The following is a 15965-nucleotide window of genomic DNA, read 5'->3' as shown; positions in this document are numbered from 1 at the left end:
ACCTATATCTCTAACGTCGATCAGTTGTAGAATTTTGGAACACGTATTATGTTCGAATATAATGACCTTTCTGGAGACTAGAAATCTACTGTGTAGAAATCAGCATGGGTTTCGAAAAAGACGATCGTGTGAAACCCAGCTCGCGCTATTCGTCCACGAGACTCAGAGGGCCATAGACACGGGTTCACGGGTAGATGCCGTGTTTCTTGAGTTCCGCAAGGCATTTGATACAGTTCCAAACAGTCATGTAATGAACAATGTAAGAGCATATGCACTATCAGACCAATTGTGTGATTGGATTGAAGAGTTCCTAGATAACAGAACGCAGCATATCATTCTCAATGGAGAGAAGTCTTCCGAAGTAAGAGTGATTTCAGGTGTGCCACAGGGGAGTGTCGTAGGACAGTTGCTATTCACAATACATATAAATGACCTTGTGGATAACATCGGAAGTTCACTGAGGCGTTTTGCGGATGATGCTGTAGTATATCGAGAGGTTGTAACAATGGAAAATTGTACTGAAATGCAAGAGGATCTGCAACGAATTGACGCATGGTGCAGGGAATGATAATTGAACCTCTATATAGACAAGTGTAATGTGCTGCGGATACATAGAAAGAAAGATCCTTTATCATTTAGCTACAATATAGCAGGTCAGCAACTGGAAACAGTTAATTCCATAAATTATCTGGGAGTAGGCATTAGGAGTGATTTAAAATGAAATGACCATATAAAATTAATCGTCGGTAAAGCAGATGCCAGACTGAGAGTCATTGGAATAATCCTAAGGAATGCAGTCCGAAAACAGAGGAAGTAGGTTACAGTACACTTGTTCGCCAACTGCTTGAATACTGCTCACCGGTGTGGGATTCATACCAGATAGGGTTGATAGAAGAAATAGAGAAGATCCAACGGAGAGCAGCGCGCTTCGTCACAGGATCATTTAGTAATCGCGAAAGCGTTACGGAGATGATAGATAAACTCCAGTGGAAGACTCTGCAAGAGAGACGCTCAGTAGCTCGGTACGGGCTTTTGTTGAAGTTTCGAGAACATACCTTCACCGAGGAGTCAAGCGTAAATCTCGCGAAGAGACCATGAGGATAAAATCAGAGAGATTAGAGACCAGACAGAGGCGTACCGACAATCTTTCTTTCCACGAACAATACGAGACTGGAATAGAAGGGAGAACCGATAGAGGTACTCAATACCTCCGCCACACACAATCAGGTGGCTTGCGAGGTATGGATGTAGATGTAGGCCGGCCGGAGTGACCGAGCGGTTCTAGGCGCTACAGTCTGGAACCGCGCGACCGCTGCGGTCGCAGGTTCGAATCCTGAATCTGGCATGGATGTGTGTGATGTCCTTCGGTTAGTTAGGTTTAAGTAGTTCTAAGTTCTAGGGGACTGATGGCTCTGAGCACTATGCGACTTAACTTCTGAGGTCATCAGTCGCCTAGAACTTATAACTAATTAAACCTAACTAACCTAAGGACATCACACACATCCATGCCCGAGGCAGGAATCGAACCTGCGACCGTAGCGGTCGCTCGGTTCCAGACTGTAGCGCCTAGAACCGCACGGCCACTCCGGCCGGCCGGGACTGATGACTTCAGCAGTCAAGTACCATAGTGCTCAGAGCCATTTGAATTTGTAGATGTAGATGAGGATGTACTCCGTGAAGAGGTTGGCAATAACTGAAGCTAATGGGATTCCCATTGCGACGCCGTCCGTGTTGTGGGATAAAATTACGCAAGACAGTACTAGTCATGGCCAACGGCCTTGCAGCAGTGGTAACAACTGTTCCCGTGAAACAACCGAAGTTAAGCGCTGTCGGGCTGGGCTAGCGCTTGGATGGGTGACCATCCGGTCTGCCGAGCGCTGTTGGCAAGCGGAGTGCACTCAGCCATTGTATGACCAGCTGAGGAGCTACTTGGCTGAGAAGTAGTGGCTCCGGTCTCGGAAACAGACATACGGCCGGGAGAGAGGTGTGCTGACCACATGCCCCTTCAGATCCGCATCCAGTGACGGCTATGAGCCTGCTCGGGAGGAGTTTAGTATTAGCCATGTGTACGTTCGACTAGCTGACAGAGTCAGCACCTGCACTGGAGGCTGTACCACGTACTAACTTGGGTGTTTCAGCAATGGGTCGATACCTGAGGTACCTCCGAACCGCTTTTGATATTGATATTCATTTACAACATGCGGCTCTGTTGTAACAATAAATTTTAACTGAATTGGAAAGCTCAAAAGGAGTCTATTGCACTACTGGCCATCAGTTGTGATGCCTCGTGTAAGGAGGAGAAATGCGTACCATCACGTTTCCGACTTTGATAAAGGTCGGATTGTAGCCTATCGCGATTGCGGTTTATCGTATCGCAAAATTGCTGCTCGCGTTGGTCGAGAGCCAAAGACTGTTAGCAGAATATCGAATAGGTGGGTTCAGGAGGGTAATACGGAACGCCGTGCTGGATCCCAACGGCCTCGTATCTCTAGCAGTCGAGATGACAGGCATCTTATCCGCATGGCTGTAACGGATCGTGCAGCCACGTCTCGATCCCTGAGTCGACAGATGGGGACGTTTGCAAGACAACAACCATCTGCACCAACAGTTCGACGACGTTTGCAGCAGCATGGACTATCGGCTCGGAGACCACGGCTGCGGTTACCCTTGACGCTGCATCACAGACAGGAGCGCCTGCGATGGTGTACTCGACGACGAACCTGTGCGCACAAATGGCAAAACGTCATATTTTCGAATGAATCCAGGTTCTGTTTACAGCGTCGTGGTGGAAGCATCCGTGTTTGGCGACATTTCAGCAGGTTAATGCACGACCGCATGTTGCAGGTCCTGTACGGGCCTCTCTGGATACAGAAAATGTTCGACTGCTGCCCTGGCCAGCACATCCTCCAGATCTCTCACCAATTGAAAACGTCTGGTCAATGGTGGCCGAGCAACTGGCTCGTCACAATACGCCAGTCACTAGTCATGATGAACTGTGGTATCGTGTTGAAGCTGCATGGGCAGCTGTACCTGTACACGCCATCCAAGCTCTGTTTGACTCAATGCCCAGGCGTATCAAGGCCGTTATTACGGCCAGAGGTGGTTGTTCTGGGTACTGATTTTTCAGTATCTATGCACCCAAATTGCGTGAAAACGAAGTCAGATGTCAGTTCTAGTACAATATATTTGTCCAATGAATACCCGTTTATCATCTGCATTTCTTCTTGGTGTAGCAATTTTAATGGACAGTAGTGTAATTTTTTCCGGCGATGGCAACCGTACCTCGGCGGGTACCTCGGTCTCAATACGCTCTCAAGTAGGGTGCTGATGGTATCTCGCACCCTGATCACACCAACCCCGTAGCAGGCAGCGATGTTCACGATGTTTAGCATAATGTAGGTAACTGGTGACCGGTACTCACGCGTCTCCGGGGGCGGCGGACTCCGGCAGGTCTGGCTTCTCGGGCAGCGGCAGCTGCTTGGCCAGCGAGACGGCGCCGGGTGGCAGGGCGTCGAGCGTGGGCGGCGCCAGCGGCAGCACCGTCACGTTGGCGGCCGCCGGGTCCGGCAGCAGCGCCACCGACAGCACCGTCAGGTTGGCCGGCAGCGCCCCCCGCGGCACCACCGCCAGGTTGGTGGCGCTCTGCAGCACGCGCGGCGGCACCGGCGACGCCGGTGACAGCGTCGCCACGGCCGCCAGGCACACCAGGGCCCACACCTGCGCACGTCGGCGGCGTTACCTCGCTGCACGAGCACTGAGCCACCCCACGTAAAGGCCAATACGCAGTCTCTGGTTGGGTTGTTTGGGGGAAGAGGCCAAACAGCGAGCTAATCGGTCTCATCGGAATGGGGAAGGGAGTCGGCCGTGCCAAGGAACCATCCTGGCATTTGCCTGGAGCGATTTAGGGAAATCCCAGAAAACCTAAATCAGGGTGGCCGGACGCGGCATTGAACCGTCGTCCACCAGAATGCGAGTCCAGTGTGCTAACCACTAAGCAGTCTCTGGAAAACGGACCAGAAGCCAAACGGCGTACCAGAGACATCGACAGCTACGTGACTCCAGAATGAGGTTTTCACTCTGCAGCGGAGTGTGCGATGATACAGGGTGCTTCAAAAATGACCGGTGTATTTGAAACGGCAATAAAAACTAAACGAGCAGCGATAGAAATACACCGTTTGTTGCAATATGCTTGGGACAACAGTACATTTTCAGGCAGACAAACTTTCGAAATTACAGTAGTTACAATTTTCAACAACAGATGGCGCTGCGGTCTGGGAAACTCTATAGTACGATATTTTCCACATATCCACCATGCGTAGCAATAATATGGCTTAGTCTCTGAATGAAATTACCCGAAACCTTTGACAACGTGTCTGGCGGAATGGCTTCACATGCAGATGAGATGTACTGCTTCTGCTGTTCAATTGTTTCTGGATTCTGCGGTACACCTGGTCTTTCAAGTGTCCCCACAGAAAGAAGTCACAGGGGTTCATGTCTGGCGAATAGGGAGGCCAATCCACGCCGCCTCCCGTATGTTTCGGATAGCCCAAAGCAATCACACGATCATCGAAATATTCATTCAGGAAATTAAAGACGTCGGCCGTGCGATGTGGCCGGGCACCATCTTGCATAAACCACGGGGTGTTCGCAGTGTCGTCCAAGGCAGTTTGTACCGCCACAAATTCACGAAGAATGTCCAGATAGCGTGATGCAGTAATCGTTTCGGATCTGAAAAATGGGTCAATGATTCCTTTGGAAGAAATGGCGGCCCAGACCAGTACTTTTTGAGGATGCAGGGACGATGGGACTGCAACATGGGGCTTTTCGGTTCCCCATATGCGCCAGTTCTGTTTATTGACGAAGCCGTCCAGGTAAAAATAAGCTTCGTCAGTAAACCAAATGCTGCCCACATGCATATCGCCGTCATCAATCCTGTGCACTATATCGTTAGCGAATGTCTCTCGTGCAGCAATGGTAGCGGCGTTGAGGGGTTGCCACGTTTGAATTTTGTATGGATAGAGGTGTAAACTCTGGCGCATGAGACGATACGTGGACGTTGGCGTCATTTGGACCGCAGCTGCAACACGGCGAACGGAAACCCGAGGCTGCTGTTGGATCACCTGCTGCACTAGCTGCGCGTTGCCCTCTGTGGTTGCCGTACGCGGTCGCCCTACCTTTCCAGCACGTTCATCCGTCACGTTCCCAGTCCGTTGAAATTTTTCAAACAGATCCTTTATTGTATCGCTTTTCGGTCCTTTGGTTACATTAAACCTCCGTTGAAAACTTCGTCTTGTTGCAACAACACTGTGTTCTAGGCGGTGGAATTCCAACACCAGAAAAATCCTCTGTTCTAAGGAATAAACCATGTTGCCTACAGCACACTTGCACGTTGTGAACAGCACACGCTTACAGCAGAAAGACGACGTACAGAATGGCGCACCCACAGACTGCGTTGTCTTCTATATCTTTCACATCACTTGCAGCGCCATCTGTTGTTGAAAATTGTAACTACTGTAATTTCGAAAGTTTGTCCGCCTGAAAATGTACTGTTGTCCCAAGCATATTGCAACAAACGGTGTAATTCTATCGCTGCTCGTTTAGTTTTTATTGCCGTTTCAAATATACCGGTCATTTTTGAAACACCCTGTATGAAACTTCCTGGCAGATTAAAACTGTGTGCCGGGCCGAGACTCGAACTCGGGACCTTTGCCTTTCGCGGGCAAATGCTCTACACAGTTTTAATCTGCCAGGAAGTTTCAGCTACATGACTGCCCTGCAATTACCACTGAAGTGGCTGGCAGACAGTTCATCGCACGAAAAAAATGGTTCAAATGGCTCTGAGCACTATGGGACTTAACATCTGAGGTCATCAGTCCCCTAAAACTTAGAAATACTTAAACCTAACTAATCTAAGGACATCACACACACCCATAGCCGAGGCAGGATTCGAAACTACGACCGTAGCAGTCGCGCGGTTCCGGACTGAAGCGCCTAGAACCACTCGGCCACCACGGCTGGCGTTCATCGCACGGCTTTCACACTCTCTCTAATGTTCCACACTCTACAGCGTGCGGGAAAAACGAATATTAAATCTTTCAGTGCGAGCTCTGATTTGTCTTTGTGACTATAGTCATTTCTCCCTACGAGATGGGCAGCAAAAGAATATTTTCGCATTCGGAGGCGATGGAAATTTAAACGTAGTTGTTTTAATGATTGGCACTCCAACTCGCATATCATATCCGTGCCACCATCTCCCCTAATTCGCGATAATACAAAACGAGCTTCATCAATTCTATCCAGAGCCGGCCGCCGTGGCCGAGTGGTTCTAGGCGCTTCAGTCCAGAACCGCTTTGCTGCTACGGTCGCAGGTTCGAATCCTGCCTCGGGCATGGATGTGTGTGATGTCCTTAGGTTAGTTAGGTTTAAGTAGTTCTAAGTCTAGGGGACTGATGACCTCAGATGTTAAGTACCATAGTGCTTAGAGCCATTTGAACAAATTCTATCCGGTAAAGAGGCTATACCTCGCAGTAATACTCCAAAAGAGCAGACGTGTTGCATCTTTTTTAAGTGTTCTACCAATAAAACTCTCAGTCAGCCTTCATCAGAACATTATCTATGTGATTGTTGCAGTTTCGGTTGTCCGTAATTGTAATCCATTGTTATTTCGCTGCTTTGACAGCTTTTAGATTTGTATGATTTATCCTCTAACTGAAATTTAACGGATTCCTTTTAGTACTCATGTGGATCATTATTTAGAGTCTGCTGCCACTTACCACGCCATACTGTTATCTTGCATAAATTAGTCAAAGCAAAGAAGAATGTGCAGATCTGATTAAAGCCACATTTTCAAGTTCAGAATCACTTCTGCATTCAAGCAGTCTAATATTAAACGCCATGTCTGAAAATGTAATCAGTGTGGCTTCTTCTGTCACGTGTTTATATGTATATATAACAGGTATAAGGGCTGATATTTTTATATGTGGTACCCTCATACGTACGTACATTAATGTGTTGGTTATATGTCTACACACACACACACACACACACACACACATATATATATATATATATATATATATATATATATATATATATATATATATATATATACATATATATATAAAAAACAGGTATAGGCGCAGATGTTTTTGTATGTGGCACCCTAATATGTACACACATTAGTGTGAGTTATATTTTCTCTGCGTAGAACAATCTTCCCACAAACACGTCACAAATTTTACGATCCAATGTTTTCTGTATGGTCGCAACTACTCCACTAAGTGGAATATGCATGTCAGCATAGAGTAACCGGTTTGCGTCCACGCGTCCACACTTCACTTCAACGCCTAACCTACTGTACTGGGGAGAAATGAACATTAATGGATGGCTTTCTCTCGCCACATGTACTTGGGAGTACTAACCACCTAAAAACACATTATTACTAATAGCTATAATTATGGAGGGATCCCAAGACATCTCGAGTGTTCTACTATCAACAGAGATTTAGCACGATATTCTTCACGACCATTAGCTTAAGTCTTGTCTACTGCCTAACGCACTCGATGGGGAAAATTACTGTATCTTTCTCCGTGTAGTAATACCGGAAATGTTGGCAAAAACTGGAAATTTGTGGTAAGGTCTAATGGGACCAAACTGCTGAGGTCATCGGTACCTGAGTTTACATGCTATTTCATCTAATTTAAACTAACTTACGCTAAGGACAGCACACACACCCATGCCCAAGGGAGGACTCGAACCTCCAACGGGGGGTAGCTGCTCGGACGTGGCAACACGCCCTAGACCGCGAGGCTACCCCGTGCGGCGGAAATGTTGGAGAATAGCAGTCAGTCAAGGACTCTAATTCGAGCAAGACGGAGCTCCACAATACTTTACCGTTGATATCAGAGAACATTAAGATAATATTTTCTGCAATTGTTGGTTTGGGAAGGGTGGACTACAACAGTGGCCAACACATTCTCCCGACTCACTCTTAGGAATTTCTTTTTCTGGGGGGAGACGACACACCAACAGACTCTCTAAAAAAGCTCGTTGCACGTTTGGCTGAAGATACAATCATTATTCCAGAATGAAATTTTCACTCTGCAGCGGAGTGTGCGCTGATATGAAACTTCCTGGCAGATTAAAACTGTGTGCCCGACCGAGACTCGAACTCGGGACCTTTGCCTTTCGCGGGCAAAGGTCCCGAGTTCGAGTCTCGGTCGGGCACACAGTTTTAATCTGCCAGGAAGTTACAATCATTATTAGTGAAAAACCTGGTTATTTGAGACTGTTAGACAATTATCAGTACGCAGCCATTATGGCTGAAACACCTGGTTGTTTTGAGCGTGTTAGAAAATCATTAGCAGATGCTAGTTTTGGACTAATTTAAATGGACGATATTTTCAGCAACGCCTCTACGTAAAACAATATGCATTATACGGAAGTTTGAACACCGTTTTCGACCGCTCCGGTCGCAGGTTCGAATCCTGCCTCGGGCATGGATGTGTGTGATGTCCTTAGGTTAGTTAGGTTTAATTAGTTCTAAGTTCTAGGCGACTGATGACCTCAGAAGTTAAGTCGCATAGTGCTCAGAGCCATTTGAACCATTTGAACACCGTTCCTGAGAATTACTAGCGTCAAAACCTTGATCGACCCCTGGTGGGAGAATCGTGCACCTGTGGCTTTAAAAATGTGTTTCTTTATTGTCACCTGTAAAGACTCTGAAGTTGTTTTTTACATCCTGCATGCATTTGCAAGGCGACCTTTTTATCTTGAGAGAACGAAATATCTCAAAAACTGTGCATCGAATTAAAAAACGGAAAAATAGTTGTTCAACATTTTTAAAAATGCCCGGTGGTATCAGTGTGAGGGAAAAATTCGAAATCTTAGCCGGCAGCAGTGGCCGAGCGGTTCAGTTTGGAACCGTGCTGCTGCAACGGTCGCAGGTTCGAATCCTGCCTCGGGCATGGATGTGTGTGATGTCCTTAGGTTAGTTAGGTTTAAATAGTTCTAAGTCTAGGGAACTAATGATCTCAGATGTTAAGTCCCATGGTACTCAGAGCCATTTGAACCATTTTTTGAAATCTGAAATCGGAACATCCCGTTGCTATTGTAGATTCGAAATCTATTGAAAAAATAGGTAACTTTTGTATGCAACACTTTGGTCGTTGCGTGATAGATGGCACTGTACACGGGAAATAACACAATTGCGTTTCAGAACGGTATTATCTCGAGAAAAATACATTAGATAAAAAAAAAGCAGATGTTGAGTAACTGTAAAAGAAATCTTGTCTGAGGTGTGTCCCGTCACCTCTCACCAACAGTGTGGTGGTGCTGGTTTAAAATATGTCCTGTCACTTTTCACCTCTCACCAGTGGGGTGCTTGCTTGTAACAATTATTTCACAATAAGTGGTCTGAAATGTCCCTGCCCACTTCGAGCCTCTTATTTAGCAGCACACTGAATGATTTGACGCAACTGAGAAGTATCCCCGATGTAGTCTGCTGAAATGCATTGCTAATACTCTGAAGGCTTCACACTTTGTGAAACCCCACAAACAAAAGTCGGGCGAAGTGAGACTTGGCGATCTTTCAGGCCAAGTTAGCTGCACCACCTCTTCCGATCCGCCGATGACTGATTCACTGCACCTAATATTGCAGTTTCATTAGCCTCTCCAGCAACTGTTCTTCGACACTTCCTTTTTCGTAGTTGCACAGTTCCCTCTGTGGAGAACTGTCGAATACACAGAAAAAGAAGCGCGTGATCGGACATTTCTGCCACTTCCTCCAAAAATGTAATCCATCTTAATTTTTTCTTCTGTGGTAATTGCCTGCATTCTAACTATTAAAGCAGTCAGGTTATGAAGGAACATATTTAAGAAACGAGGGACGACGTGCACACCTGTCAAATAATGAGTCAATGAAAGCTGGAAAACAGCTACACACAGAAAACTGCAAAGCACTGAGCCATTTGCCAGACATGTCTGTTTGAACATTTTTGATCCAAATCATTTTTCTCGAGATAATACGCCCACCGTTTTGCCCGTCAGTTCTGTTATTCGTCGTGTATCGCGCAATGACAAAAGTGTGACATACTAAAGTTACGCCGGCCGTTTTGGCCGAGCGGTTCCAGGCGCTCAGTCCGGAACCGCGCTGCTGCTGCGGTCGTAGGTTCGAATCCTGCCTTGGGTATGGATGTGTGTGATGTCCTTAGGTTAGTTAGGCTTAATTAGTTCTAAGTCTAAGGGACTGACGATCTCAGATGTTAGGTCCCATAGTGCTTAGAGCCATTTTAACAAAAGTTACGTATTTTTTTCCCGGAGAATCCGACTGAACAAGAATAATGTTATGTTCATATTTAAGAATTTAAAGTTGCCTCACCGCACCGCGCTCTGCGGTGGGGTAGCGAGGTCAACATTTGTATCACCGAATAGTACTTTTCGGGTCGTTAGTACGTACATATAAAGCTGTCAGTGACTCATAAGCGTCTTCAGTACATAATGACAAAATTCTGGCCGTTTTCATTATATTATAAAGAGCCTAATAGACACAATAACGACGTGAGACTACCACAATCGTTCCATCACACTCTTTCATGTCACAAATTAGCTTTTTCTTTTTCCTGCAAGGATGGCTACGAAACGAAAATTTGTGCGCAAGTAAGTAAAATGATGAAATGATAATGACTTCTCATTTTCTTTCTACTTGTGACTCGTGGCCTGTACACAGAACAGATTTCACGTTAACCCTGTAACGGTAAGGTTGGGGTTGGATCCGACACCAGCGAGTCTGTTTGGTTTACAAGTCCCCACTCCCTTTTCTGAGAGCGCTGTGGTTCCAGCTACCCTACCAGCCAGTCGTCCCGAGAACGCCGAGGAGGCCACGTCAGTCTGTTGAATCACCTGCAGCTACCCTCTCTATCCGAAACCTACATTACCCGCGCTCGGGTTGGATCCGACCCCACCTTACTGTTTACGTCACAGTTTCCTTTGTGGGGAGGATTCAACCCCATATTGATGTTTATATTACATATACGTTTTGTTTTCTCTTCTAGTATCTTATTAAAATGGCGCATTAACTCCTTAGAACTCCTGAGGAGATATTCAACGAGTTTCTCCGACAGGAGGCTGAGTCAGAGGATGGCGACAATATCGATGCAGAAAAATGTTCAGAAACCGAGGATGATGTATTATCTAATACTGATGACGAGGATGATGTATTTCATTGTGCGGCAGGAGCAGTCGGGTTTGATAATTCTCAGTCAGATGTAGATGATGAGGGAAATTTTGAGCTAGGTAAAGACTTAGAGACAATATGGACCACCAAACCCATCCATTCAATTTTCTAGGACTCCAGCGTCAAATATTATTACTCATCTCCCTGGTCCACGTGGGGAAGCAAGGGGGCCACTAGTGTATTGGAAATATTTTTATTATTTATAGATTCGAAAATTATAGAAAAAATTGTTTTGTACACAAATCTTGAAATCGAGAAATCTAGGCAAAAGTACAATACGGTCCAGTGATTTGATTCACCAACGGACAGCGTTGAAAAAAAAATGGTTCAAAGGGCTCTGAGCACTATGGGACTCAACTGCTGAGGTCATTAGTCCCCTAGAACTTAGAACTAGTTAAACCTAACTAACCTAAGGACATCACAAACATCCATGCCCGAGGCAGGATTCGAACCTGCGACCGTAGCGGTCTTGCGGTTCCAGACTGCAGCGCCTTTAACCGCACGGCCACTTCGGTGGAGAGCGTTGAAATGAAAGGGTTGATGGGCCTTCTCTTCACGAGTGGTGTCCTAAAAAATTATATGCTCAGTGTAGATGAGATGTTCTCAGCAACCTATGGACCTCCGGTATTCCGTTGCACTATGTGCAAGAAAAGGTTTGCATTTGCTCTAGAAAACCTCTGCTTCGATGATAAAGCCACCAGAGAGGCCAGAAAAATCAACGACAAATTTGCGGTTTTCAGAGAAGTGTGGGACATGTTTGAATCTAACAGTGAAAAAAATTATAGTCCATCTGAATATGTCACAGTAGATGAGACTCTACTGAGTTTTCGGGGTGCTTGTCCATTCAAAACGTATATTCCATCGAAACCCGACAAATATGGGTTGAAAATAATGTCACTATGCGACGCAAGGACATTCTATTTCTTGCGTGGCATTCCATACACTGGCAAGGACAACAGAATAAAGAGGAGACCTGGAGATTTGCCTTTACCTGCCCAGTATGTTTTGCGCCTGACGGAATCTATCAGGGGTTCTGATAGAAACATTACAGCGGACAGTTGGTTCTCCTCACTGGAGGTGTCTGACGCCCTCCTCCAAAAGAACCTCACATTTGTAGGTACACTGAGGAGGAACAAACCTCAAATACCACCATCAATGCTGCTTTCCGCTCCAGTAGACTCTTCAACATTTATGTATCAGGACGACAAAACTTTGGTGTCATTTACCCCAAAGAAAAATAAAAAAGTTTTACTGATATCGTCTATGCACTTCTCTGGAGACATAAATGAAAAGTCAAATAAGCCTGAAATTGTGGAGTTCTACAATCTAAGGAGGGGTCGATGTATTAGATACGCTTTGCCACAGCAGGACCACAAAAAGAAAATCGAGAAGATGGCCCATGCGGTACTTTTATGCTATTTTAGACATCGCTGCTATAAATAGTTTTATCACTTACAAAAGCAATAGCAAAATGGACAGCTTTTCAAATGACGCGAGAATATCATTTCTCAAAAATCTTGCGCTCTCTTTGGCAAAACCTCTTATGGAAAAGAGGTTGAATAACACGCATCTTCCCTGTGAGCTCCGTTCACTATTGGAAAACTTTTAGAAAAAGAACCAATCGAATTAGACAAGCCTACCCAAGCGCAGCCACTAAAGAAAAGAAGATGTGATTTTTGTGACAGATCAAAAGATAGGAAGGGAAATGCTTTTTGTAGTAAGTGTAATCTTCTATATGTGGGGAGCATAAAGTTATTATATGCCCTGACTGTAAAGAAACTGAGATGTGATAAATTGTTCCAAATATGTATTTTGAGGGCTGTATGTGACCGTTTCCAGGATAACATCATACATTTATTATTGTTTCTATTACATTATGTGTACAAAGACAAGCCGGCCGTGGTGGCCGAGCGGTTCTAGGCGCTACAGTCTGGAACCGCGCGACCACTATGGTCGCAGGTTCGAATCCTGCCTCGGGCATGGATGTGTGTGATGTCCTTAGGTTAGTTAGGTTTCAGTAGTTCTAAGTTCTTGGGGACTGATGACCTCAGAAGTTAAGTCCCATATTGCTCAGAACCATTTTTATTGAGAACTTTATATTTCGAAACTGCTGAGACTATAATTATTTTCTACAATTAGTAAGAGATGTTTCTCATTTAGTTCCTATCTTTAGAATTTCTAAAGCACTCACGTTCCTAGTTGATGACTGAATCTATTGATTTTTACTATATTTTCAAAAATTTTTTAGAGAATACTTCTATTAAGGTATTTTTTTGTAATCAAGTTTCTATTTTTTCCAAAGTACTTTATATTCTTACTTATTAACTACAAAAATAAAAAAACTTGTTATAACAAATGTTATATGTGTTTAATAGATAATAAAAGTCTTTCCCATTATTCATTTTTTATTTTACCCCGAAAAATCGATATTTGGAGGGTGGGGTCTGATCCAACCCCACCTTACCGTTTATGTCAGGAAACTTCACCTTACCGTTAGAGGGTTAATGTCGTTCGTCGACAGCATCTAACTATGTTGGAAGGCGCTGCCAAATCATTACTAATGTTAGTGAATGGATCTTCGCATGCAGGAAGGAGGATGGACGCTTTTGCCTTCCTAGTGACGGCTCGTTAATGGGCAGGAAACTCAGGTACTAACAACATGTATGTCCGGCGGAGTACTCACCCGGGGAGAGATGACGCGAGCAGCCATGACGGAAGCACTGAACAGAGTCCGCCGCCCGGCTGGCAGCGCCTTTATACCAGCGCGGCACGCAGCGGCTGCGTGACGCAAGCGACACGCCCCCTGCCTGTGGACACCTTCACTACGTCGGGTTGCGCCTGGTCAGTGCGCCCTAAGGTGAATGATGACAGTTCACCACGGCTCACTGCCATAAAGAGGCTTTACGAGTCGTCAGTGGGTGTCCCAGCTTTTTTTTTTTTTTTTTTTTTTTTTAGCGCAATTCAGTCTATACGAAGTAATAAAAGACGTGGGCTGTCCCGGTAGTGCTTCAAGGAATTTCCGAAAAGAAGGCCGTCGGTCAGTATGATAGAGGCTGAATAGTTCCAAGTGCCCACGTTTTACTAATGCTAATCACTAGGAAAGAGCAGCTATCGATAACGTTTTGAGAACAGAGCTGGCAAATGCTTAAAGATAGCCCTCAGCTACTACGCGAAAGCCGGCCGGAGTGGCCGAGCGGTTAAAGGCGCTACAGTCTGGAACCGCACGACCGCTACGGTCGCAGGTTCGAATCCTGCCTCGGGCATGGATGTGTGTGATGTCCTTAGGTTAGTTAGGTTTAAGTAGTTCTAGGGGATTTATGACCACACCCGTTGAGTCCCATAGTGCTCAGAACCATTTGAACCAATTTTATTACGCGAAATTCTGTAAATTGAAGGTCGGTGGGGGAGAAAGACAAGGAAAAGCAAGGGATGGAATTATTAATGTCAACTGCATCGGGATTTTATGGAGAATCGGCAGCGACGAGTGTCTGGTTCGCCTCGATGGGCAGTGAATCCACCACTTTCAGGTGTGGATGCACAATTACGTCCAACCTCTTGCGGGGATCTCATGTACGGGGACTGCAGATAGGTGACAACAGGTCGGGGTGTGGGTCGGCCGGTAGGAGTACCGAAATAGTACGCGCAATTGTGATAAACACTGTGTCCAGGTGGCGCAGTGGTTAACTCGGGTGCCTAGTAAGCGAGAGATCGCGGTTTCGAATCCCGGTCCGGCACAGATATTCACTCGTCGCCGCTGGTTCTGTATAAAATCCCCACGCAACTGACACCAATAACCCCTTCCTTTTCCTTCCCTTTCTCCCTCTTCAATTTACTTAATATGTATCAAGAGCTGTGTGGTGTCTGTCCGAAAGAACAGACACCACACTGAATCCGCATTCATATAAAGCGAAACCCTTCTTAAAAAGTTTCAAGACCGAGAATCTAGAATCAAACTACTCCTGCAGTGACCGCGAAGACCGATTGGACTAATTATAGCGCATACAGAGTCGTTTAAACAGTCCCTCTTCGTTCGCTTCGTACTCAAATGGAATGGGAAGTCACCCTAATAAGTGATACAATGAGAAGTACCCTCTGCCATGCACGTCATAGAGGTTTGCAGAGTATGGGTGTAGATGTATATACATCCTCATCAGCCATTTGACAGCATTCGTGAATAAAAACCTCATAAAGACGCCTCCGTGAATTAATATCACCAGAGGTATGAATCAACGTTGATCCTACATGATTCTTATGTTGACATGTGGAACAAGTCTTACGTAAGTCAGCAGGCTTTCGTGGCTGTTGTCATTAACAACTCTTATTTCGTGAACGGTTTCAGAAGTAAAACGGAAATTTTCGGCAAATAATTGCGTGCAGAGCATCACATAGAACTGGTATAAAGCTAACACTTTAGGATCAACAGGCAAACAGAATCAAATATTTTTTTAATGGGACTTCCCATAATTTATGCGTCGTCGAAGGCTCTCGAAAAGACGAGAACAGCGATATACAGTTTTAACACTGTAACAACGGATTCCGACAACCTTGCCTCTCAAATTCAGCACATTGTTATGCGGTAAATACTAATGTTTTCTGAAAATTTCCGGTGCCTTGTAGGAAGTATTAATTACTTAAAAGACATGAATGCTTTAAAACTCGTCATAGTACCACCACAAAGAGCGACTTTTCTGAACTACTTGTTTCAACCCTCGGACCATCATCAGGTATCTTG

The 15965-nt window shown here is 45.4% G+C and overlaps 1 protein-coding gene across 1 annotated transcript in view; it reads right to left on the bottom strand.

Moving 5' to 3' along the window:
- Nucleotides 1–13943, bottom strand: part of LOC124613782 (uncharacterized protein DDB_G0286299-like) — a 29557-nt gene extending 15614 nt beyond the window's left edge. The window contains exons 1-2 of the mRNA XM_047142499.1: nucleotides 13917–13943; nucleotides 3422–3717 (exon numbers count right to left, since the gene is read on the bottom strand). Coding sequence (XP_046998455.1) covers nucleotides 3422–3717; nucleotides 13917–13943 — 323 coding nt within the window. The remainder of the gene's footprint in view (nucleotides 1–3421; nucleotides 3718–13916) is intronic.
- Nucleotides 13944–15965: the final 2022 nt, after the last annotated feature.

Source organism: Schistocerca americana, chromosome 4 (assembly GCF_021461395.2).
Source record: "Schistocerca americana isolate TAMUIC-IGC-003095 chromosome 4, iqSchAmer2.1, whole genome shotgun sequence".
Classification (NCBI taxonomy): Eukaryota; Metazoa; Arthropoda; class Insecta; order Orthoptera; family Acrididae; genus Schistocerca; species Schistocerca americana.
Note: the sequence above shows the minus strand (reverse complement) of the source record. Positions and strands in the feature narration are given on the sequence as shown.